We start from the raw sequence: 24,265 nt of genomic DNA, 5'->3' as shown, positions 1-24,265 counted from the left end.
AACCCTAAGGGGATATCTACCAAGCACCCATCCATAGAGGATGGGTACAATTCTACTTTAGACCCTAACATAGGGGAGAATATAGCTCAAACCTGGAAGGGGACAGGATGTCAAGTCAAGTCAAGTCAAGTCACCTTTATTTATATAGCGCTTTTTACAATGTAGATTGTGTCAAAGCAGCTTTACATTGATAACTGGTACATTGTTTGGCTGCACAGCAGCTCTTAAAGAATAGTGTCAATGCAGGCAGATCAAAGCACTGTTGAATATCAAATGTCAAGTCAAGTGTCCCCAACTAAGCAAGCCAGAGGCGACAGCGGCAAGGAACCCAAACTCCATCAGGTGATGTTCCACAGACATGTGCCCATCCCACAACCTAATCTGAAGCAGCTTTGCCGAAAAATGTGCTGGCATGCTTAAGCAATCAAGCACTGCTCAGCACAAAATATAAAACTAGCAACAGTGGTCTTTTATCCAAAACCTGCTTCATTCCTGTGCCGATCAGTCAACGGCTGCTTTCATCTCCTCCCTTAAGAGGGGGCAATGAATGATAATGTAGAGTCTGCATAGCGAGGTCCTCTACACTCTATCAACCTGATTCTGGACCTAGGCCCCAGCAGTGCTCTAGACCAGAAAAGATAGCAGAACGCAACTTTTTTGCAACTCACGCTTTTAAGGTTAGTCCATACTCTATGGCTTAGGTCCATGAAGGCAGACCCCAACTTTAGCATAAGCTGGAGGGGTACACAACCTTCCAGCAGCACTGCTGAGTGAAATTCATGGTGTCGGACCCCAAGAGGCCTGTCTTGCCTCTGCATATGCTTCACTTTGAGCCGCAAGGTGTTAAGCATAGGAGGCAGACTCATATGATAATTTCGATTTCTACTCTGCCTACCTGTGACCCCATGATCGACCCCACTAGATTCTTATCACTCTATCAAGAATCAAGCGGAAACAGAGCCTCTTAGCACAAATGCTTGCATGAATGCATCCAACTCCCTCGAGAGCCGAAAGCAATCATGTGCTAGATTTCAATCCCCTGGGAGAGAATCAAGCACGAACAGAGCTTTTTACCGCGAATGCAGCATAATGAGCACATCCAGCTTCCCCAGGAGTTGGATGTGGTCCAACAGTGTTTATCTTACACACGCATACAAACAAGTAGCTCATGAAGACAGAAAAGCTAATGATGCGTACTGCAGGCACATACTTATACTCATGGGCACTCTGTTTGTAACGTCATGGACTATCGTTTGCCAATAAAATTGGTTTGTTGTTCACACATGCTTCAGACACCGGCCACGTTTATGACATTCCCCATAGTGTCAATCCAAGACACAGTGTCGAAGTACCACTTCGAAAGGGAACCTTGCTGTATTTTTGTGTAGTTAATTAAGAGAAGGCACACCGGCATCTTGCTCTGACAAAAGGGACTTGAACGCACCTGACGTCATAAACACAGCTTCTCAACTTGTAAATACAAACTTCTCAGGAGGACTTGAATGCATTAATAGGCCTAATATGTATGGAGAGGCCAGTGTATAGAAATCACACACTTTATTTCAAAGTAAAATGTATCATATTCATGGAAAGTGCCAATGGCAAAACGGACCAAAAAATAAGAATGACGCTCCGATGTGTATATTAGAATCTTTAAACCTCCTCATGTCATTAAACCCAAGTCTTTTCTCCCCTCTGTGTGAAGGCTATTTATAAAATGGTGGGAACCGTGATAATGATGAAGATGAACGAGGACGGTCTGACACCAGAGCAAAGAGTGGATCGGATCTTTAGCAAGATGGATAAAAACAACGACGACCAGATCACACTAGACGAGTTCAAAGAAGCTGCCAAGAGCGACCCATCCATCGTACTGCTCTTGCAGTGCGACATGCAGAAGTGAGGCTGCGCATGCTAGCATGCTCCGGACTGAATGAGTTATCTGTTTCCACTCTCATTTCCACAAGAGTAACATGTTTGGACTACTTTTAAATGAACTTTCTTCTTGTGATTGAACAACTAGTATGCATGAGAATGTTAAATGCTAAAGAGTTTAGAGTATATCCGTTTAATTTCCAACATGCAACAATGTGAGACGTGTAAATCAAACGAGTCCAGTTGTTTTCACGCATTCATTGTCAGTGAAGTGCTCCGCCGTATTTCATTTCTAGCTGCAATACTTCCTATCACACGCACTACGTTTACTGCTGTACTTCATGCAGTAGTTTGGGTACCGAAATCGAAACGTGTCACACTAAATGTTACGATGAAATCAGTCTGTTGAACTTCAATACTCAAAATTAAGGAGGGCAGAGAGGTTTATGCAGCCCTCCTTCCAAATGTGCTTGTACTTGAGAATATAAATGTAAGTTATTTGCATGCATGTCCTAAGTGTAAAACCTACTCTCTTCATTTTGGCAACCTTGACAAATAATACAAGGGAGGCCTTATATAAATGATAGTATCAATAACAATACTAATGTGTGAGATTTACATTTGTTACTCATCTATCCATTAGATGTCCTCCCTTGGGTGCATGTTTCCTCTTAAAAGACTTACCATGTGTGTTGTAAAAGCTTTCAGTAAGACACATGTTCCAGCCCCGCCTCTATCTTTTTGAAATTTTGCATTATTTGCATCTGCCATTGACTTCTGCTGGTTTCACCATATTTTGCACTGACACGAGGACCTAATAACCAGTATAACCAGTCTAAAATGAATGCTTCTGTTTTTTTAATGTTAAATGACCACTAACATCGTTCGTACTGTGTTATGCTTTTTTTTTTTCTTTTTCTTTTTTTTCTTTTACTTTGCGCGGTATCATCGTCACATGCATGAATGGTTGCCTGTGAATTTGTTTTCAGTAATAATACAGAATGGGCAATATAACATTTTAAGTGAATTTTCCCTGGAGGGCATTTAGTAATGGTAAGTTATCCACTTCCCCTGGTATTACAACAAAACCTTATCCAGAATGGGTTTGGTACACGTTTACTCTTAGTGTGCTGCATTTTTAATGAACCGTTTTTTGTAAAACAATATTTCTACTCCAGTTCTCAACATTTCAAATACCCATGATTTTTAGCTGCACTCCTTCCAGTACCCTCTCTAATTTATTCTCAACATTTTGTATCCTCAATATTTTATGTTCTCCCAAGAAGTACATAAATATATGGCATCCCAAATTTTGGCAACAAACAACAACAACAACAACAAAAAAACACCCTTTCACCTCCTGTGACACTCAGGACGACATCAGACCCTTTGGCGGAGAATAGACAGATCTTTGTAAAATGCAATTGCCCAATAAATAGTGTATATCTTTGCCCTGTAAATATTTGTACCTAATACGGTAAAGCCAAATTTAAGCAGTCATTTAATTGTGTAATATGAGGTTTGTGTTTTATTTGTGGCATGTCTTCAACTCGGTATGTAACAGTTGCACTGACAACATTGTGATTAAAATCAATAAAATATCTATGGGTTGTTTTCAGAAGGCAGGTGCTTAGTTGTATGTGACCACAAATGAAATGATTAACAATAACTAGAAACAGAATTGTGGTTCATTACAGAGGATGCTGGTTTAAACTGACAAATACTTGCTCTAAACATACTCAAACCATCACTAGCAGGTGCTAACGGTTAAACAACAGAACCTCCTTTTTTCTTTTCCAAAAGGACCAGATGAACAGGAAATGGTGTGAAGGAAGCAGAACAAATGAACTGTGTTCACAATCACACATATTAAGGGTAAATGCTTTGCAATTTTAAAACGTTCTTTGCAAACTAGAACCATAAAATGTTATAAAAAAAATAAATAAAAGCATAAACTGTACAGAAATATTAACTTTACACACTTTAAGGACAGTCTCTCCAGGCAATGTCTGTACCTATCAAACATCTCACTCTTCCTCTGCTACTTTCTCTGGATCCTGAAGCTGGTGGATTGTAATATGGGCACTTTTGGGCAGATGGCTGAAAGATAATGCAAAAAACATTAATATTTATATATAAAAACATTACATTAACTTTATAATTCAGTGCTGCCTGGGGAGACAGTGCTTTGGCTCTCTAAATGACTTTGAACGCAACACATTATGAGCATCTTAACAAATGAGGACCCTGGGAAAAAAAAAAAAATGCGGCATTTCAAAGAAAATTATCTCATTATAGGAAAAATATGCTTTTGGCTTGTTATTTGCTCAGTTTACAATTATGCATTTGATTAACTAATGTCTGTAAATGATTTAACGAAGCACTAGTTCAGGAAGTAGTCAAGAAACCTGCTTTAGGCAAAGATTGTGGTGTATATACCGTTTGCATTTCCTCTTTGAATAAACATGAATATGGAGACACTGATCATAAATGAACACTGTGACTGCACAATTCCGATTTATTGCTCAGATCCAATTTTTTTGTATAGCTGTTCACAAATGTGGCCAATATCAGATTTCAGTGTGAACAGATAATGGTCCTGAACTGACCCACATGCGCAAAAAAAACGATAAAAAGACGTCACGTAGCACGCTGTCATACGGAAGTAAACAGAGAACATTAAAGTAAGTAATTACTTGCTTATTTATAGTGTAATCTGCTGCGGATAACAGCAAATTTATGCGCAGGCAATATAAAAAATTAAAAAAAAGACGAAGATGCGAAAAAACAGAGTAGAGTTTTTAAACATTTATAATACGAGCGAGATCGTAATTGCTTGTATATAGAGCTGTCACTGTAATACTTATGAGCTTTCACGTCACTGTCCTTCACTGACTACCTTTTGCATTTTGATAACTTCAGGTATGTAAAATCTTTGAATGTATGTAAATGTAAATTCTCCCATGAGCACAGAATTGTTATTAGAATGTTGCTCTAGAGTGACATAAAAGTCGCATGAATTCCGTTCAGACTGCGGTTGCATTGCAAAACATCTGACCTGTATCGGGTTTAGTACAACATATGGAAGTGGCACACATCGGAATTGAAAAGATCAGATTCCATGTGGTTTGTGCCGTTCACACTATCATGAGAAAGACAGATCTGAGTCACATTCGAGCGAAAAATCAGATTTGGGCCACAATTGCCTGCAGTCTGAACGTAGCCTAAGACATATTTAGCTTGGTTGAATCACACAAAATCTTGAGTCCAGTCATATTTGAGAACAGGCATATAAGCGTATATCTTGAAAACCTTTGTTATATTGAATTTAGTTTATGCAAATTTGCATTAAAAAAAAAAAATCTATAGTATGTCACAGTACGAAAAAAAACATAAAAAGACATCATAAATTAAATTCGATATTATACTATATTATTTGTTTTGATTTTGTTTTATTATTGAATATAGAGCTGGGCGATTTTTCAGATTTTTTCGTTTAATTCAAATTTATTGTTTTGCCATGATTTTATTATTTTTAAATCGAGAAATCGTGGTTTGGAATAAAAATGTTAGCAAACATTATAATTAGACATGCCGAGAATTCAGCAATGATAACAGTTAAGACAAGAAAATTATCCGACCACATGATGGCGTGTGACGTAGAACACATAGCTAGAAATGAGGTGAAAAAAAACAAAAAGCTAAAGTTATTTTTTTTTTTAACTTGAGCTCCACGTTTTTAGAATGCCGTTTCATGGGTGAGACGCTACAAAAGACGCAAGACACGAGTGCAACAGCTAAACACGTCCGCCAAACATAAAAACAATAGGACAAATAGCGCAATGGAATTCAAAAACCTGTAAAGAACTACTACTGTATGTTTGATATTTCATGTTTGCTTGATGGTGACAGGCTGAAAGGTGCTGTTATTCTGTTTTTACAAAGCATTTGCTGTTAATAATAGACTATTACTGGTGTTATTTATTGCTATTACTTTTTAGTTAAGAAATATTTCGCTTTTTTTTATTACTATTATTTCTGAGTATATAGGATGTTTAAGATAAGTTTGTACAATATTTGCCTTCATATTTTATGCATATTTTCTGGAAAAATATTTAACTAATAAGTGATTTTTTTTAGATTTACATGTTGATCACTTCAGGTGTGGTGCACTTGGAATAGAACTTTTTTTAAACAGATGGTTAATAAAGAGAATGTTACTTGAATCATAATGTAGTTACATTTTTAAATTAAGTTAAACATAAAAAAAAAAAAATCGAAATTGTGAATTGGTCAATCGTTCAGAAAAAAAAAACGATTTTTATATATTTTTTTTGCAATATCGCCCAGCCCTACTTGAATGCCACACCCTACACCAGAGCCTCTGCGCTGTAGGCACAGACCGCTAGTAGACAGTGTCCGTGGTCATGTTGAGAATAAAAAGGAAAAGCCGAACAAGAAGCAGCTTGTCATGTATGTTTTCAGAGAAGCTTCAGCAGTGAGGGCGGCAAATAGGCATCGACTTTTGTTGCAGTTGACGGTGTAGGTCCCCTGAAACAGAGCAGAGCAAGTGACACAAGCTTTTTTTCATTCCTATGGAAGCTGAAAACGCTCGCTCTTCTCCACTCGCTCCGCACCAGTTTTTTGACCTGAGGGAGGGGTTCTAGTAGACCAGTCACAGTGCTTACGATCTACGTAGAATTGATGCGTTGTTAAATTTTTGGAGAGGTGCACGTCAGGCTATGCCGTATGCTACGCATGCTACACACAGCCTATGCCGTAGCTACGCCGTACACTTAACGCAGAAGCATAAATCAGCCTTAACACTCAGGGCTGCGTTTCCCAAAAGCATCATAATGTTTAAGTAGATCGTAGAACCATTGCCACCAGCTGCCACAGCTCACAATGCTTTGAGAAACGCAGCCCTGTTTAGTTCCAGTATCTATGAAGCCCCTCCTTCTGAAAAGCACAATGTGCTCTGATTGGTCAGCTGGATCAGTGTTGTGATTGGTCAATCGCTTTGAGTGTGTTTTGGAAATGTCACACCACTTACCATAACTGCGGGTTTCAACACACTACTAACTCAACTCAACCAGGCCTCGCTTTTTTTTGTGTATGTCTTGGGCAAGAATTATTTAAATGGTGGATTTTTTTTGAAAAAAAGGCAGAAAACACTTTTACTTTTAAAAAATGCAGCAGAGAACATTTTCGTTAGATAAATATATTAATATACATATCTCAGCTTCTGAATCTTTGTTCTGATTTTGGGGCGAAATATCAATCAGAGATGTTTCAGTGAGATTAACCTTTAACAGTCTTATAAGGAGGACTTTTATTTTTCTACCTGGTGGACTGAGGGGTGATGAAGATGAACTGTCGCAGATGCTGACGCTCTGAAAGCGCCACAAGCATGTTCAGTGAAATGCTGCGATTGTGCATGTCCTTAAAAACACAAAAGAGCTTTATTAACATTCATGTATTTATGAAATAGTAATGTTCAACACATGACACATGTCCTCAAAACTCATTATATAGTCACATACCATGTAGACATCAAACTCGTCCAGGCACCGGAAGGGCGACTCAGTAATTTCCCAGAGTGCCAGAATGAAACAGACAGTGGAGAAGGAGCGCTCTCCTCCTGAGAGGGAACGCATGTCACTGACGTTGTTTTTCTCCTGACCTGGGGGTTTCACCTGAGCAAAACCAATTTACCATACATGACAAAAGAACCTAGATATATCTATACACACACATTACCAGTCAAAAGAGGTCAGTGAGATTTTTTAAAGAACTAGGATGCATTAAAATGACCAAAGACAGTGACATTAAAGACATTTATATTGTTACAAAAGATTCCTTTTTCAAATAAATGCTGACCAAAAAAGCATGACCAATTTTCACGAGATTCATCCTATTAGTTGAGAAAGATTTATTTGAAACAGTCAAACATTTGAGTAAAACAAGCAAGATGGCAAAATGTAACTTACTGAAATTGAAAGAGTTTCATTGACGTGGTCAAACATCATAGAGCCACAGCAGTGCAGCTGCATCATGAAGTTGTTGAAGTACAGCTTGCACCTCACAGAAAGTGACCTGACAAAACAACACAAAATTCAAAACACATACAAAAACTATTGTGTTCAAACCTGCAAACATAAAGGACAGAAGTCCAAACATAACACTGTTAAGTCACAGTTGGAGCCTAAGTAAGTTACCGTCGCAGTGATTTGTATCGGTCCTGACGGTCAATCATGATGTTGTCGAGGCGATCGATAAACTTCCTGAGATCCCTCAGCTGGCTGGATTTGCTTTTGTAATTACTGTGAGCTTCTGCGTACTCTCTGAAAAAAATATATTTGTCAATAATTTATTACAGATCTGATAAAAAAAAAAATTAATCCAATTGAAAAAATACATGCTGACATGATTTATTTCCATTGTATGTTACCATAACCACAGTTTTAAAATAAAATAATAATAAAAAAAGATTAAAAAAAAGTATGAATAAAAATTATTTTCTGCAGAAATGGGACAAAAATGTCTTAAAGAGGACCTATTATGCTTTTTTCCATGTTCAACTTTCTTTAGTGTGTAATGTTGCTTTTTGAGCATGAAAAAGTTCTGTGAAGTTACGAAGCACAAGGCCCCTCCAGCGGGAATTATTCTCTATATCAGTGTCACTGTTTCTGAACTCCCTGAAACACCTCCATTGTAGTCTTGAGGTTTCTTCCAGGATTGAACACATCACAATATTCGTCATTTAAATAATTCCCGTCAAGGCATACGCAAAAAAAAGAGGCGAGGCCCGGTTGAGTTAGTTAGTAGTGCGTTGAAACTCGCAGTTATGGTAAGGGGCGTGACATTTCCAAACACGCTCAAAGAGGTTCACAAATCACAACTGGTCCATCTGACCAATCAGAGCTCATTGTGTTTTCAGAAGGCGGGGCTTTATAGAGAGCGGAACTAAACAGGGTAGTGTTTCCCAAAAGCGTTGTAAGCCTAAGTTGATCGTAGCTCCATTGGTGGCAAAGGTTCTACGATCAACTTAGGCTTACGATGCTTTTGGGAAACACAACCCAGAGCGTTTCTGACAGACTAGGAAGAGAGGTGCTGCAACAATATAAAATATGTGAAAATTAATGTTTTTTTTTAACATTCAAGCATGAAAACCATTTCTGGTAGAGCCTAAAAACAAAATCAAGACTTTGAAAAAGGGCATAATAGGTCCCCTTTAATTTATATTGAACCCAGAACATCCTTTAACCGCTGCCTTGCATACCGGATAACTTGTTCCTTGTCACCGTGGCTGCTCTCTTGCGTAGAGATTTTTTGTCGCAGGCGTGTGATCTCAACATCAATACTTCTGGCACTCTGATCAGCCTGCTGTCGCACAGGACAGATCTCTTTGGCTTTGGCTTCACAATCCTACACAACAAACAATTTCCAGACAATTAACTAGTCCAATGTGTCACTGTACTGCTCACTGGATGAGCAATATGCATATTTTCTAATGGCACAGAATTTTAAATATTATATGACAGAAAATAGGAGTGAATACCTGCATTTCTTCCTCTCTGAGTGACAGCTCATCTCTCATGGCCTGAATATTGGCCTGATGATCCTCGAGTTTCTTCTCAAAGACCTTCATGGCTTGATCGAGTTTACTGCACACAGTCTCTGCCTTCACTTGCTCCTCCTAGTCAAGACAAATACATCTTTCATTAACCACTTTATTTTTTATTTTTAGCACAAAACACTTTAATGCAAGGGGTTTTAATGCTTTAGCGAGCCCACCAATAGTTGCAAGGAAATATAAAATCAATTCTTCAATCAAGTTTTTAGTGTTGCGATGTACACCGATCACCCAGTGCTGTCTCTCACCTTCAGTTGTTCTGTCTCATCTGAGAGCTGCTCCATTTTATTTTTCACATCTTTATATTTCTGATTAATATTCATGAGCACTCTTTCATGATTCTTTAATTCATCTTGAGCCTCTTTTACATTTCTCCTCTCTGATTCGATCTTCTGCTCATTCTCTTGTGCATCTTCTTCCTTTACATTTGACAAATCACATATTATTCATAAAATGATAAACCATGACGCCATTTTTATTGTCATAAAATGATAAATATCTTTTTGTTAGCCTGGTAAAATTCATAGACATCTCACCAGGGAGCTGATGTCCTCAGCCTGTGCCTCTTCAATGTTCTCAAGTTCTATTATACAAGCTTTAACCTTATTTATACTTTCCTAAAAAAGGAAAAATAAAGCTTAAATTAAAGCCAGCATCAATTATGCAGATACGTTTGGACACGGAATAACAACAGGAGTGAACATGGATTGCATAATGGTATAGCCCGTGCAGTTCAGTACCTGATTTTTTTTGCAGGCCATGACGACACTACGTAACTTCTCCTCCATGAACTGAATGTCCTCCTTCACAGAGCTCAAGTGAAGCTGGAACCGTGAAAGTTGAGCCTGAGTGTTCTCCAGCTCTGATTCCACTAGACTGTGAATCAAGGGAGAAGAACAAATATATTACAGCATTATTTGCTTCAGATAATGGCTTACAGATTTGTGATGGTAAACGAAAAATTGCAGCTTCAAACCCCACAAGGATTTGCATGAACTATCATGAGCAAAAAAACAAAACAAAACAAAAAAACTCCAGGGAAACAGTCCCAGTCCTTGTATTGCAAGTTATTTTGCATAAAATTGTCAGCAAACAGGTAGAATTAGAGATAAACGACCTGATCAAAGATTATTATATTTGTGAAGAATACACTTGCCGTATTTCTGCTTCTGGGTCACCACCAAGATATTTGACCAGTACTTCCTTGTCAGGGGTATAAGACCGATTGGTGTACACTTGATCACCATCTGCAGTGAAGGCTTCACGGCAATTCCTTGGTGGTCTCGAACCCTGCATGACTTTCCTTGCACGAGCATGGTCCTGTTTGGACAAAACAATTGGTCTCAAAACAAGTAAAAAATAATAATAACATTTTACGTATAATATCTGGCGTACCGAACGCACCCCGCCCCGTTGTAGCCTAACCACCATTAACCACCAATAAGCTCCGCGTTTTGTTACTTTCGATAAGATAGAAAGTGTCATCTTTCAAATTCTGTCCGTTTTATCACGAAATTCAAACAAAGAATGCCGTTTTGATGCTTTTTAATTTGGCGTGACAGATCACTGTACAGGCGCCCCAGTTCAAGCGGCAACGTGGAGTGCGATCATCTCTTCCTCTTTAATACTAGTTACAGAATAAACATGAATGAACATCTGAAGGTATGTTGAAAGATACAGCACATCTTACTAATACGTATCATATCTCGTGTAATTGCTGAATCAGTGTTTCAACGGCAGAAAGACGTCAATAAAACAGCTTGTAAACACTGTCCACAGCTTGTTAGTTCGCCACAGAAATGAACTTTCGCTAAATATGTGCACTATATTAGCCTATATATTCATTATATTTTACTTAACTTGTTAGTGATGTCTTGATTATTTAATGTTTAAATAAATCTGCCATAAAAAAGACAGCCATTGTGTAAATGATTACATTTCAACAACGATCTGGAGTAAAAACATAATTTTATAATTAGATTTAGAAGTTAATGCCTTATGTGCAGTTTACAAGTTTGCATACAATTTGTTATTTGAGTGTTGATTATTATATCTAACAATAAATAGCAACTGAATTTAGGCTAATAGTTTGAGCTCTGTTGTTAACCTTTATTATTATAGTAATGTACAAGTAAGGGTTCCCTATATAGTTCACAGCATTAGCAAAGATAAATTTATTTATCCTTGAGAAACTTTTAATTATAATTGAATTCATTTAAAGACAGAGACACAATTTGTTCAGTAAACTACTGTTTAAAAAAAAAAAAGGCAATTTTGTTTAGATTTCTCCCCCTGCTGTACTGAACCGAACCGTGAGTTCAAAACCGAGGTACGTACCGAACTGTCAGTTTTGTGTACTGTTACACCCCTTATATACGGTGGTCAATTATATATATATATATATATATATATATTATAATTAATATAATATTTATTTTAAGCCAAAATTCAATCTGTTCGTCATATAAAGCGATCGTGTCTGTTGGACTAAACCACTCAATTCATATGAATTAGTTTCATGATCTCTTTATTAACTTTTTGAAGCATCAAAGTTTCAATTGTGTAGCTGTCAATGGAGGGACAGAAAGCTCTTAGATTTAATCAAAAATATCTTCATTTGCTTTCCAAAGATGAACGAAAGTCTTATGGGTTTGAAACAACATGAGGGTGAGTGATTATGACAGAATTTTCATTTTTGGGTGAACTAACCCTTTAAACTGTAATAATATTTCATAATATTACTGCTTTTTACTGTATTTTTGATTAAATAAATGCAGCCATGGTGAGCATGAGAGACTTATATAATCTTATATGTATTATATATAATTATTATTATAAAACTGCAAAGAAAATGCTTGATATTGCTAATAAACATTTGTAGTCAACTTACTTTGATAATCAGAATGTTCTCAATGCCCCTCATGTCAATAAGACAGTTTGTTATCACTGGGTTCTCAACATTGAGGCAGTCCAGCACTGATGGAAACTCAGGATGATGGACTCCACTGACAAGAAAACATAGAAACAAGACCTCGGTCATGATTACCGTACCTACACAAGCTTCTATTTCTGGATACAAATATTTCTTACCGGCCATGAAGGTTATAAACACGGTCTGTAAATGGGCACACCATTATCTGAGGCCTACTGCCTTTTGGGAAATATACTGACATCAGTTCTTGCAGGACTTTTTCATCCCTGTAATTGTCACAGCAAAAGGTTTTGATGAAACTTCGTAAGCAACTCTCCACAGCCACTGCTAAACTGGGATCCTTTAGGCTGATGCAGGCACCTAGAGAAGAAAAAAATTTCATTAATGGTAAATTCAACAACAAAGGTGAATGATGACTTGTTTTGTGTTTGTAAAGATTTAAGTGAATTATCTGAATATATAGAGTGCCTGTCACCTATTGGTCCTACAGGTTTCTTGATGAATCGGCCCTGAGCGAAGGCTTTGTCGATGGACTCCAACAATTCTGGCATGTTATCACCAAACCGTCTCAGTCTGTTGGATCTGCTGGCCATCAGCTGCTTTTTTCTCTTCAGTTTGAATTCCAGAGAAACCTGGATATTTTTTTCCTCCATGCTAAAAAATAAAGAAAAACTCCAATACTGTAATACATCAAAATACTGCAAGAAACAAAGATCAAGTAAAAGTGGTTCTGTCTTAAAAGGGTCACACATTTTTGCACAACAAACACAAAAATTTCATAATTTGACAGACTTTATTACATTTTACTCTGATTCCTTCTTCTGGAAGTACAGAACAAGTTGTTTTTGCAACTTAGAATGTCTTCATAATACAAAATATTGTTTAAATCACAAAAGATGATGCCTTTTTTTACATTTTAGATACATTTCAAGACTTTGTCGAAGCCGTGCTGCAGCTGTGCATGTGTTTATGGCAAAGCAGGTTTGAATATGCTGTGTTCCTGTCTTCTTCACTGTCCAGTCAATTAAAGGCACAAGTCCCATAAATAATAAAGTTGCCAGACTTTACCTCAGTTTATCATATTCCTCTCTTCCTTTATGCAGAGCTTGTTGTTTGTCCTTAATCTCTTGATTCAGAGCATTGGACTCTGTCTCAAGCTTTTCCAGCTGCTTTTTGAAGGCAGATATTTTTTTTAGATGCTGTGCATGCTCAGTCTCATGACTTCTTCTGCCACTGCTAAAAACGTGACATTGACAGCGTTGTCAAATTAGTTTATTACTTTGACTACATGTTTATTTTAATCCTCTAAATACTGTAGAACAAATGTCAACATTGGGCGTTTTCAGACCTGTAGATCGTTTGCTTTATTCCAAAACAGGGATTAATTTGTTACAATGTAGCATTTTTTTCATGGTTCGGTTCGCTTTCAAAAGGCAACATTTCAAAGTGTACCAAAATGTGTTTATGCAAGTCACATGTGAGTATAACTGTCCTCTTATTGGTCAGTTTCCTCTGCAGAATCCATCAAGATGGATTGACAAGTTCGCTCCGCAAGCTTATTGTGGCTCTATTTGTAGCTGTCGTGACACACACAAACACTTATACAAATGTGGCTGTCGTTCCTGCTCCAACTGATATATATTTAATCATATTTAAAATTATGAATTTGATTATGATACCGCTTAGTTTGTTGGTCCATTGGGTTGGATTGCTCTCTCACCTCAGCCTTCAATCAGGCAAAGACCACCTTGTTCAGGTGATCTCAGAGCAACTGTTTTGGTGCAGATCCGAGCGCAATTGCCGTGTTCATATATATGCCAAAACAAACCAAACTAAGGGAGAAAACTAAGGTTCCAAAACAAATGCTCCAAACGAGCCAGGTGTGAAAACGCCCTAAGAAATGGTGGCAGTTTGCAAAAATTCTTCACAAAATTTTTTATTAGAACATACAGCATGACATTAAACAATTTATCGACATTAACAGCCTAAAATTAGAGGTGTTCCCTCAACAAATGGACTCACCCATGACTTATTTTGTGAATTCTCTCCTGAAGAAGGCATTGCTCCTTTTCTAACTGTTTCAATTTATTCTCAGCACGGAAGTAAACCACCTGAAAAACTGGCAATCTAAAAACCTATACAAACTCTTTAGAAATCAACAAGGTCTCTGTTTAAAAGAAGCAGCTAACTTAAAGTAATATTTCACCCAGAAATTAAAACCATGAAATCATCTATTATACATCAGGTCTTTTCAAGACTTTCTTCCTTGAGATGGTTCACATTGCTCTTTTCCATTCAGAAAGAAAACTAACGACTGGAGCTGACAAACTACCTGCATTAAAGCAGCCCATACATGTTTTGAGCTATATTTTATGTCTTTTTCCATTATTTAAAGGAGTCATAACATGGATTTTTTTTTTATTATTATTTTACTATGTTCCTAAGGTTTCTTAAAGGGATAGTTCACCCAAAAATGAAAATTCTGTCTCACCCTCAAGTTGTTCCAAAACTAAATGTAAATTTCGTTGCTCTGCTGTACACAATATTTGGAAGAATGTTTGTAACCAAGCAGATCTCACCCCCCATTGACTACCATAGTAGGAAAAATATATATACAGGTGCTGGTCATATAATTAGAATATCATCAAAAAGTTTATTTATTTCACTAATTCCATTCAAAATGTGAAACTTGTATATTATATTCATTCATTACACACAGACTGATATATTTCAAATGTTTATTTCTTTTAATTTTGATGATTATAACTGACAACTAAGGAAAATCCCAAATTCAGTATCTCAGAAAATTAGAATATTAATTAAGACCGATACAAAGAAAGGATTTTTAGAAATCTTGGCCAACTGAAAAGTATGAACATGAAAAGTATGAGCATGTACAGCACTCAATACTTAGTTGGGGCTCCTTTTGCCTGAATTACTGCAGCAATGCGGCGTGGCATGGAGTCGATCAGTCTGTGGCACTGCTCAGGTGTTATAAGAGCCCAGGTTGCTCTGATAGTCGCCTTCAGCTCTTCTGCATTGTTGGGTCTGGCATATCACATCTTCCTCTTCACAATACCCCATAGATTTTCTATGGGGTTAAGGTCAGGCGAGTTTGCTGGCCAATTAAGGACAGGGATGCCATGGTCCTTAAACCAGGTACTGGTAGCTTTGGCACTGTGTGCAGGTGCCAAGTCTTGTTGGAAAATGAAATCTGCCTCTCCATAAAGTTGGTCAACAGCAGGAAGCATGAAGTACTCTAAAACTTCCTGGTATACGGCTGCGTTGACCTTGGACCTCAGAAAACACAGTGGACCAACACCAGCAGATGACATGGCACCCCAAACCATCACTGACTGTGAAAACTTTACACTGGACCTCAAGCAATGTGGATTGTGTGCCTCTCCTCTCTTCCTCCAGACTCTGGGACCCTGATTTCCAAAGGAAATGCAAAATTTACTTTCATCAGAGAACATAACTTTGGACCACTCAGCAGCAGTCCAGTCCTTTTTGTCTTTAGCCCAGGCGAGACGCTTCTGACGCTGTCTGTTGTTCAAGAGTGGCTTGACACAAGGAATGCGACAGCTGAAACCCATGTCTTGCATACGTCTGTGCGTAGTGGTTCTTGAAGCACTGACTCCAGCTGCAGTCCACTCTTTGTGAATCTCCCCCACATTTTTGAATGGGTTTTGTTTCACAATCCTCTCCAGGGTGCGGTTATCCCTATTGCTTGTACACTTTTTTCTACCACATCTTTTCCTTCCCTTCGCCTCTCTATTAATGTGCTTGGACACAGAGCTCTGTGAACAGCCAGCCTCTTTTGCAATGACCTTTTGTGTCTTGCCCTCCTTGTGCAAGGTGTCAATGGTCGTCTTTTGGACAACTGTCAAGTCAGCAGTCTTCCCCATGATTGTGTAGCCTACAGAACTAGACTGAGAGACCATTTAAAGGCCTTTGCAGGTGTTTTGAGTTAATTAGCTGATTAGAGTGTGGCACCAGGTGTCTTCAATATTGAACCTTTTCACAATATTCTAATTTTCTGAGATACTGAATTTGGGATTTTCCTTAGTTGTCAGTTATAATCATCAAAATTAAAAGAAATAAACATTTGAAATATATCAGTCTGTGTGTAATGAATGAATATAATATACAAGTTTCACTTTTTGAATGGAATTAGTGAAATAAATCAACTTTTTGATGATATTCTAATTATATGACCAGCACCTGTACTATAGTAGTCAATGGGGGCGCGAAATCTGCTTGGTTACAAACATTCTTCCAGATATCTTCCTTTGTGTACAGCAGAACAAAGAAATTTACACAGGTTTGGAACAACTTGAGGGTGAGTAAATGATGACAGAATCCAACGCGAACCATGACGCCATTAAAATAAACCATCCACTTATTTCCGATGCTGGGATACTTCTGAAGTCTGTACAGAGACGCAAAGGAGCAGTTTAAACTGGACGCGTCCATTTGTCCTGTTGACAGACTGAAGTGTGTGGAGTATGACAGAAACTGAACGTATCCAGTGTAGAAAGCATCAGTGATTATAATGGGTTCTATTTGCTTTTGACACGACGCAACTGTCAGTCACAAGGCTAATGTCAGCAATTATGCGACTGAATTCCAGTAGGCGGGACCTATGGTGTGATGATGTATAACGATTCATCGATGTCTTGCTCTGGAGGCAGTCGTATGCAAACTATTTGCTTGTGTGATGTCGCAAATCCCACAAAATCCAAAGGAGTTGTTTTTGGAGCTTACAGTAATTAAATAAATGTTTTGTTTATAATGAGGAGGATGTTTTAAGTGATGAAACTTGCAGGGTGTTTTAACGGACCACTTAAATGTCAAAATACCTCTCTGTCAAAGACCTCTTAAATGTCAAAAGATTAAGGCAAATTTGATTTCTCATGTCATGACCGCTAATTAAGTTATTATTCACTGAAAAGTACTTTGAACCTCAGATTTTTTGTTCTTTATGTAGCTTGACAGCCCCTTGTCACTTTATGCTTTCACCGCATGGCAAAGAAAAGCACAGGTGCTCTTCAAAACATCTCCTTTTGTGTTCCACAGAAGAATGCCCAAAGGGAGAATTTTCATTTTTGGGTGAAATATTCCTTTAAGAATAACAAAATACTACTAACAGGCAAATGTTGCTTAGTTGTTAATGTTGAATGCTTATTCTAACTGTGGAGAGATGCAAGTCTTCATTAAAACAAATGCAAATATTATGTAGCTTGAGATATTAAAATTGACATGTGAGTGTGTCTTTTCAAAAACTCAATTTCTGACAATTGGAAGCAGCAATAACTAAGAGAAATAGAAAATTAAGACATCTCACCTCCTGATTTTTCTGTGCTTTTGTTTTGTCTTTAATTTCCTCCTTCATTTTACGGCTCTCCTCTGCCAAACGTTCCTGCTCTTCTCTAAGCATGCAAAGCTTCATCTGGATGTCCTGCGCTTTCTTCTCAGCAGCGGAAACTTTGTTCTTAAAAGCAATAAGACTTTTACAATTTTTTTTTTTTTTTTTCCCCAAATGACTACAAATGTTTGGGGTTGGTAAGATTTATTAATATTTCTGAAAGAAGTCTTTTATGATCACCAAGACTACATTTGTGTGTGTACAGAAAAAACAGTAATGATATTATTACAATTTAAAATCTGTGATGCTTGAATTTTCAGCATCATTACTCCAGTCTTCAGAGTCACATGATCCTTCAGAAATCATTCTAATATGCTGATTTGCTGCTCAAGAAACATTTCTTAATATTATCAACGGTGAAATCAGTTGTGCTGATTCATATTTTTGAGGAAACCATGACAGATTCTTTTTTCTTGATCAATAGAAATGTATTTGAAATAGAAATCTTTTGTAACATTATAAATGTCTTTACTGTCACTTTTGATGAATTTAATGCATCCTTGTGTATGTGCATCCGTGTATGTTGTTGTACAAGTTGTAACAACCATAAATTAAAACACTATACTAAAATACTAAAAACAAACCTTTTATTAGAGACAGTTCTTTAGTTCTGTTATTATAAATCCAAATCAATACAACTGATCACACAAACCTGACAGAGCTGCAGTTTTTCTTCATTTTTACAATCAGACTCTTCTTTTTCAATTTGTTCCTTCAGCTGTTCAACTTGCCTCTCCTTCTCTCTCACCTATAACCAACAAACAGAGACGCTGTTTAACAGAGACTCTCTAACACAAGCGACTTTTCACACTTCTGTAAGACACACTAAAATAACGCACCAAACACCACGCCATCTTCTTTTTCAGGTCCTCCAGAGTCTGTCTCATATCGTCGAGTGATGACAGGCGTTCATATCTTTCTTTCTTTTGCAAGAACAACTGCCTGAGATCTTTGAGACACTAAAAATAAAGCGATATGACCAATGTGTGATGTTACCACAGTGGTGACTTGTCAGTGCAAAACATGCATTGTGGGAGGATAAGTGTGAGAAACACTAATAGTAATACTTGACTAATGAATAAAAAATTATGAGTAAAGCCTCACCTCCTCTTGTCTTTCCACTTGGTCACGTGTCAAGGCTTTAGTCTGCTTGATGTGAATGTAGTCTCTTTTCATTTGCTCCAAAAGAGTTGCTTTCATGAAAAACTTCAGGAAAAAAAGATGTTAAATAGATGTTAAAAGAGTGAACGTAGTTAGCTGTATATCACTGCTTCAACTACTGGTGAAATATATGAAAAATAAATCACCTTGTACTTGTCTGCTTCACTTTTTGAATGCAGGAACTGTTTGCTCATTTCTTGATTAAGGACTGACACAGGATTGTCAACCTGTAATATGAAATTAATCCAGAAACAGAAATAAATTGATTACAGATTTGTGTGCTTTCTTTAAACGGGTCCTAGATTAAGATTTCTCTTTTTTTAACTTTAGTTAGTGTGTAACGTTGCTGCTTCACTATAAACAACATCTGCAAAGTTATAAAGTTCAATGTAAAGGGAGATATTTCCTTCTACATAAATCATTTTTGAGGACTACAACAAATGGCTGGTAGGGACTACAACAAGCTTCTTCCCGGGTTTGTGACATCACAAACCCCAAAATTTACATAAACCCTGCCCCTGGGAACACGCAACAAAGGGGGCGAGGCCATGTTGGGCTGCTTTAGAGAAGAGGAAGAGTTGTTGTAGTAGAGTGTTGTTGCCATGCCGTCATTTTACGCAGGACTGCTTCACAAACGAGGGTCAATTCAACGCTAGATTTGCACAAAAGATTAACATGACGGCACATGCTAGTCGATGAGTTGAATCAACTCCACAGCAACTCCACAGATTTATCCACTAACTATTCAGAAACATCCAGATTCATTCTAAAAGTTGTAACTTCTTCCTGAGTCTCTCCATCAGTGTCCGACTCCGGTTTGAACAATGTAAGGCTTTTTTGGCTGCGTGAGGTTCTCCAGCTTTTTTATAGTGAGAAACCGAAGCACGAGCTGTTAAAGCTCTGCCCTCTTTTTGGAAAGGGGGCCGGGAGCAGCAGCTCATTTGCATTTAAAGGGACACACAAAAACGGCGTGTTTTTGCTCACACCCAAATAGGGGCAAATTTGACAAGCTATAATAAATAATCTGTGGGGTATTTTGAGCTGAAACTTCACAGACACATTCTGGGGACACCAGAGACTTATATTACATCTTGTGAAAAGGGGCATTATAGGTCCCCTTTAAAGGTGGGGTAAGCGATATTTCAAAAGCGCTGTTTGGAAGTTAGTCGGACCGACACACCAACAAACAACAACAAACGTGTAGCCAATCAGCATTAGGGGGCATATGACGGTCGAGGAGAGAGAATGAACAAGAGGGAGATTTGAAGAAAGACTGCTGAAAGAGAAATGAGACAATACAAAAGAGAAAAGCTCAGAAGAATATCACTGGAATTATGACTGGGCAAGAGCTTTAGGATCCACGTTAATATTAGAAAAGCTTTTCAGCTCTGGAGAGAGCTATGCGGGAAGGCCTGAAAACAGACGCGGAGGCTGCTTTGATTCCGCTTCACATGTGAGTAACACTGGGTTTCAGTGTCACTGATTGTCTGGAGCTGCTGTGCTGTTGGCGACTAACAACAAACTCTTGTTTGTATTTACTCTTGTGTACTGTACGTTCATTTTTTGTGCTTCCTTGTCGTTCGTTCATCATCTGCGCTTTATTTTTCGTGAAGCATTATTTTGTTGCACATCAGCTGTGATAAACAGACATCCACTCTCACATTGCGTATGTAACAGAGGCCAGCTAGTGAGAGTTGTGCAGGTAAACCTATCTCAAGAGGCGCACTGATGACCGCTAGAGAATGCAGTGTTTAGTGTCATTGTTAGTGCACTCGCCTGGCACGCCGGCGAGCAGGGTTCGACAATGGGTGTGTTTATTTCAAATATCAACAATGTCCAACAGCGTTTTTGAAATATCGCTTACCCCACCTTTAAACAACAAAATGATTAATACAACTAGTTTTTTAACTACATTGACTGGTGCTGACCCATGCCAAAATGTCACCAAAAATAATTACTTAAAAATAGGTAAAAGAACATGAAATCTTTTTTTAAAAAAAAAACCCTTGCACTATATGTGAGCTAATTTTTGCACAAAACGTACCTGGATGCCAAAATGGTCCAGTATAGCAGTTAACTCCTCCTTCTTTGTGGAAATGACATGCCCTAAAAATAGAGCAAATCTCAATATATGTGTGAACAAAGAGGAAGCCCTGTTTCTGATATGATCTGTAGACAGAAGTCATGCTATTACCCATTTTATTCTTGATTTTACAAGTCCTGCAACCATCACTTGAGATCCGATGCTCAATGCAGATACTGTCTCCATAAATGTCACCTTTATAAGGGTCATTTCCTCTGTTTTTTAATTTCACTTTAATGTCCGCAGAACTGTAAACAAGAGGATCAGTGCTTACAAAAAACATTATGAAGATATAATATTACATCTTTCCTTCTAAAATATACTAACCTCTCTCCATATTTCACAAAGCCCTTCAAAGATGTTCCTCTATTGGTTGTGGTTGCTTTTCCACCAAGACCCACTATAAGTGCTGTCAGAATGGCACTTTTCCCAGCTTAGAGTGGCATCACAAAATACATACATTGAGGAAAGAGTGTTTTTTGAGTAACAACACCATTAATACTTTCATGTTTTTGAGACATTTATACCAGTGGTTCTCAACTAGGGGGGCAGCATTCACTCTTAAAAAATAATCTAAATTATTTTAATTTAGTTATATAACAATCTTAATTAAAATGCTAAAAAAAACACTAAAAATAAATATGCAAAACATTAAACTGAGGTACATATCAGCTTACATAGGAGGGCTTTTGAATATTTTATTGGACAAAGTGGGGACTTGGAGTCAAAAAGGTTGAGAACCACATATTTGTACACTGTCAGTCAAAAGTCTGGACACATCTACCCATCATTTATTGTAAGTATTTTGCACATTTTAAAATAACAGTTAAGTCAAGTCATCATAACTATGAAATAAAACAAATGGAAGCTTTTCCTTCACTATCTGCTTCAATAACAGCCATTAAAAAAGTGTTATAAGGAATCTCATATATAGACACAATTTATTTTAAATGCTTTCAAGTGTCTCCAAATGTTTGACTGGTAGTGCACAATCAAATCATGATTTTTTTAATAAATTTGAATTCAAAAAATTCTGATGGATCTTACTCCCATTGTTCCCAACAATGAAGTTGACATTTGGTCCAAATTTGAAAGGTCCAAGCAAATGGTGGCTCATAAAGTTCCTTAAAGTGATACTTTCAATCACACCAATATCACCAGCACCCTGAAACAGCACAAGATAAATGCAGTGGTGTAAAGTATTTGAGTAAATGTAATCAGTTACTGTATTTAATTTTGGCTATTTTGTAGTTTTACTGAGTATCAAAGATATTAGCAGCTTTCCCTCTTTACTTGACTGCATTTTTGAATAAGTTACTCCAATACATTTGTGATGAGTAATGCAATTGATCATTATATATTGCACTGCACCTAATTTTTCTGCAGCATTTTATTGCTGGTACAAAAGAAGTGATATCACCATCTACAGGGCATTGAAGGTACTATATCTTCTGCGTTTTGCACTTACCCAAATTTGTCAACAAGAATGCAAGTGCATTAGCAGGTAGTTGTGAATCGCTGGTGTTTCATATATAAGATGAGGACATGACTGCATCTGCTAATGAAGCCAAAACCAGTTCCAGTGCAAGGAGGCTTTGACTATTTAATTTTACTTAACATTATTTTATTTATCTAATATATTAAAAAGGGACCTTTTTGAAGGATATTGGTTTACTTAAGCCCTTTTTAAGCACTTGAGCTCAACTGAGACTTAAGTGTTTGTAGACATTTGAGAGTCTGTTTTGTCAACCTTGATTTATTGCAGTTTTGAGGTGTTCAGTTTTATTTTGATCTTAGAACAACATGTGATTGCTCTACACACAAATAATCAATTTCTTGTTTTTCACTCTCTATGTGTTAAAGGGATAGTTCATCCAAAAATGAAAATTCTGTCATAATTTACTCACCCTCAAGTTATTCCAAGCCTGTATAAATTTCTTTATTCTGCTGAACACAAAGGAAGATATTTTGAAGAAAGTTTGTAACCAGGTCACTTTGGGGCACCATTGACTTCCATAGTAGGAAAAAAAAATTACTATGGAAGTCAATGGTGCCCCAGAACTGTTCAGTTCCCCACATTCTTCAAAATATCTTCCTTTGTGTTCAACAGAACAAAGACATTTTTACAGGTTTGGATCAACCTGAGGGTGAGTAAATGATGACAGAATTTTCATTTTTGGGTGAACTATCCCTTTAAGGATTGAGCCTATATAATACTTAAGTACTCTTAAAATCAGATACTCTGACTTTTACTCAAGTCATACTGGAACAGATGTCTTGTAATGGAGTCATTTTTACTATAAGGTATCTGTACTTTTACTCAAGTATGTTTTTCAGGTCTTTACGCCTCTTGTTAAATGTTATTTGGACCAGAATTGTCACAGTAATGTTCATTATGCACAATTGTCACTATCAAGCTCTGTTTAGAAAATCATTAAACTGACCGAAGCAGAGAGTGAGTGTTCTTGCTGGACTCCATCTTCCTCATCAACCTCCTCCTCATCCTGTACATGTGTTTTACCATCTGTCCTAGGCGTCTTGGAGGGTTTTACAACATTGTGGGGAAAAGACTTCCGCTTATTCATGGCAGAAAGATGCCCACCCTAGAAGAAAGGACATACTATTATGTGCTGTTTCACAGAAACACATTACAGATGTCAGCATGCATCTGGAAGCATTCATAATGTGCTGTCAAATATTTCTCAACTTAAACTATACATTATCTGCACAGCTTTATGCAACATATTAAAAGCAAGGAAGTTCATATCTGATGTCAGAAACGATTTTAAAATGTCACTGAAATGCATTAATAACAACAGATGCTGCCACACAAAGAGGAACAACAGATGCACTTGCGAACATACCAACAACTACCGCGACATAATCAACTGACATGGATGAACAGGTGAAACGCCAGTGGAAAAGTACATTAAAATCGTTTTCGGAAAGGATACGCAATGTAATAGCGCATAAACGGCATTAAATTAATGGTGAATATGATTGTACTTACTCCATTCCTCTGCATCTGGAAAGTGAATATGTCTTATTGAGGACTTCCTGGTTGATAGACAGCGCGCAGCTTCAACAAACTCCACCCTCAGAAAATAACTGCAAAACTTCAGCCCACGATTGCTTATTAATGCAAAATAA

The 24,265-nt window shown here is 37.4% G+C and overlaps 2 protein-coding genes across 2 annotated transcripts in view; one reads left to right on the top strand and one right to left on the bottom strand.

The window, feature by feature from the left end:
• Positions 1 to 3,496, top strand: part of vsnl1b (visinin-like 1b) — an 11,869-nt gene extending 8,373 nt beyond the window's left edge. Inside the window, exon 4 of the mRNA XM_051867519.1 lies at positions 1,706 to 3,496. Coding sequence (XP_051723479.1) covers positions 1,706 to 1,903 — 198 coding nt within the window. The 3' untranslated portion in view covers positions 1,904 to 3,496. The remainder of the gene's footprint in view (positions 1 to 1,705) is intronic.
• smc6 (structural maintenance of chromosomes 6) lies at positions 2,777 to 24,265 on the bottom strand. Its single transcript, XM_051867513.1, has 27 exons — positions 24,126 to 24,265; positions 23,560 to 23,718; positions 22,163 to 22,280; positions 21,443 to 21,548; positions 21,227 to 21,363; positions 21,077 to 21,138; positions 19,179 to 19,259; positions 18,976 to 19,077; positions 18,711 to 18,830; positions 18,524 to 18,619; positions 17,791 to 17,937; positions 14,466 to 14,554; positions 13,512 to 13,679; positions 12,919 to 13,097; positions 12,602 to 12,803; positions 12,402 to 12,516; positions 10,668 to 10,831; positions 10,252 to 10,387; positions 10,048 to 10,128; positions 9,760 to 9,930; positions 9,437 to 9,574; positions 9,158 to 9,303; positions 8,094 to 8,219; positions 7,866 to 7,971; positions 7,419 to 7,571; positions 7,220 to 7,317; positions 2,777 to 3,975 (listed from the first exon to the last, which is right to left on the bottom strand). The coding sequence occupies exons 1-27, from the start codon at positions 24,138 to 24,140 to the stop codon at positions 3,903 to 3,905; spliced, it is 3,288 nt and encodes a 1,095-aa protein (XP_051723473.1). The 5' UTR covers positions 24,141 to 24,265; the 3' UTR covers positions 2,777 to 3,902.

Source organism: Ctenopharyngodon idella, chromosome 17 (assembly GCF_019924925.1).
Source record: "Ctenopharyngodon idella isolate HZGC_01 chromosome 17, HZGC01, whole genome shotgun sequence".
In the NCBI taxonomy this organism is placed as follows: Eukaryota; Metazoa; Chordata; class Actinopteri; order Cypriniformes; family Xenocyprididae; genus Ctenopharyngodon; species Ctenopharyngodon idella.
Note: the sequence above shows the minus strand (reverse complement) of the source record. Positions and strands in the feature narration are given on the sequence as shown.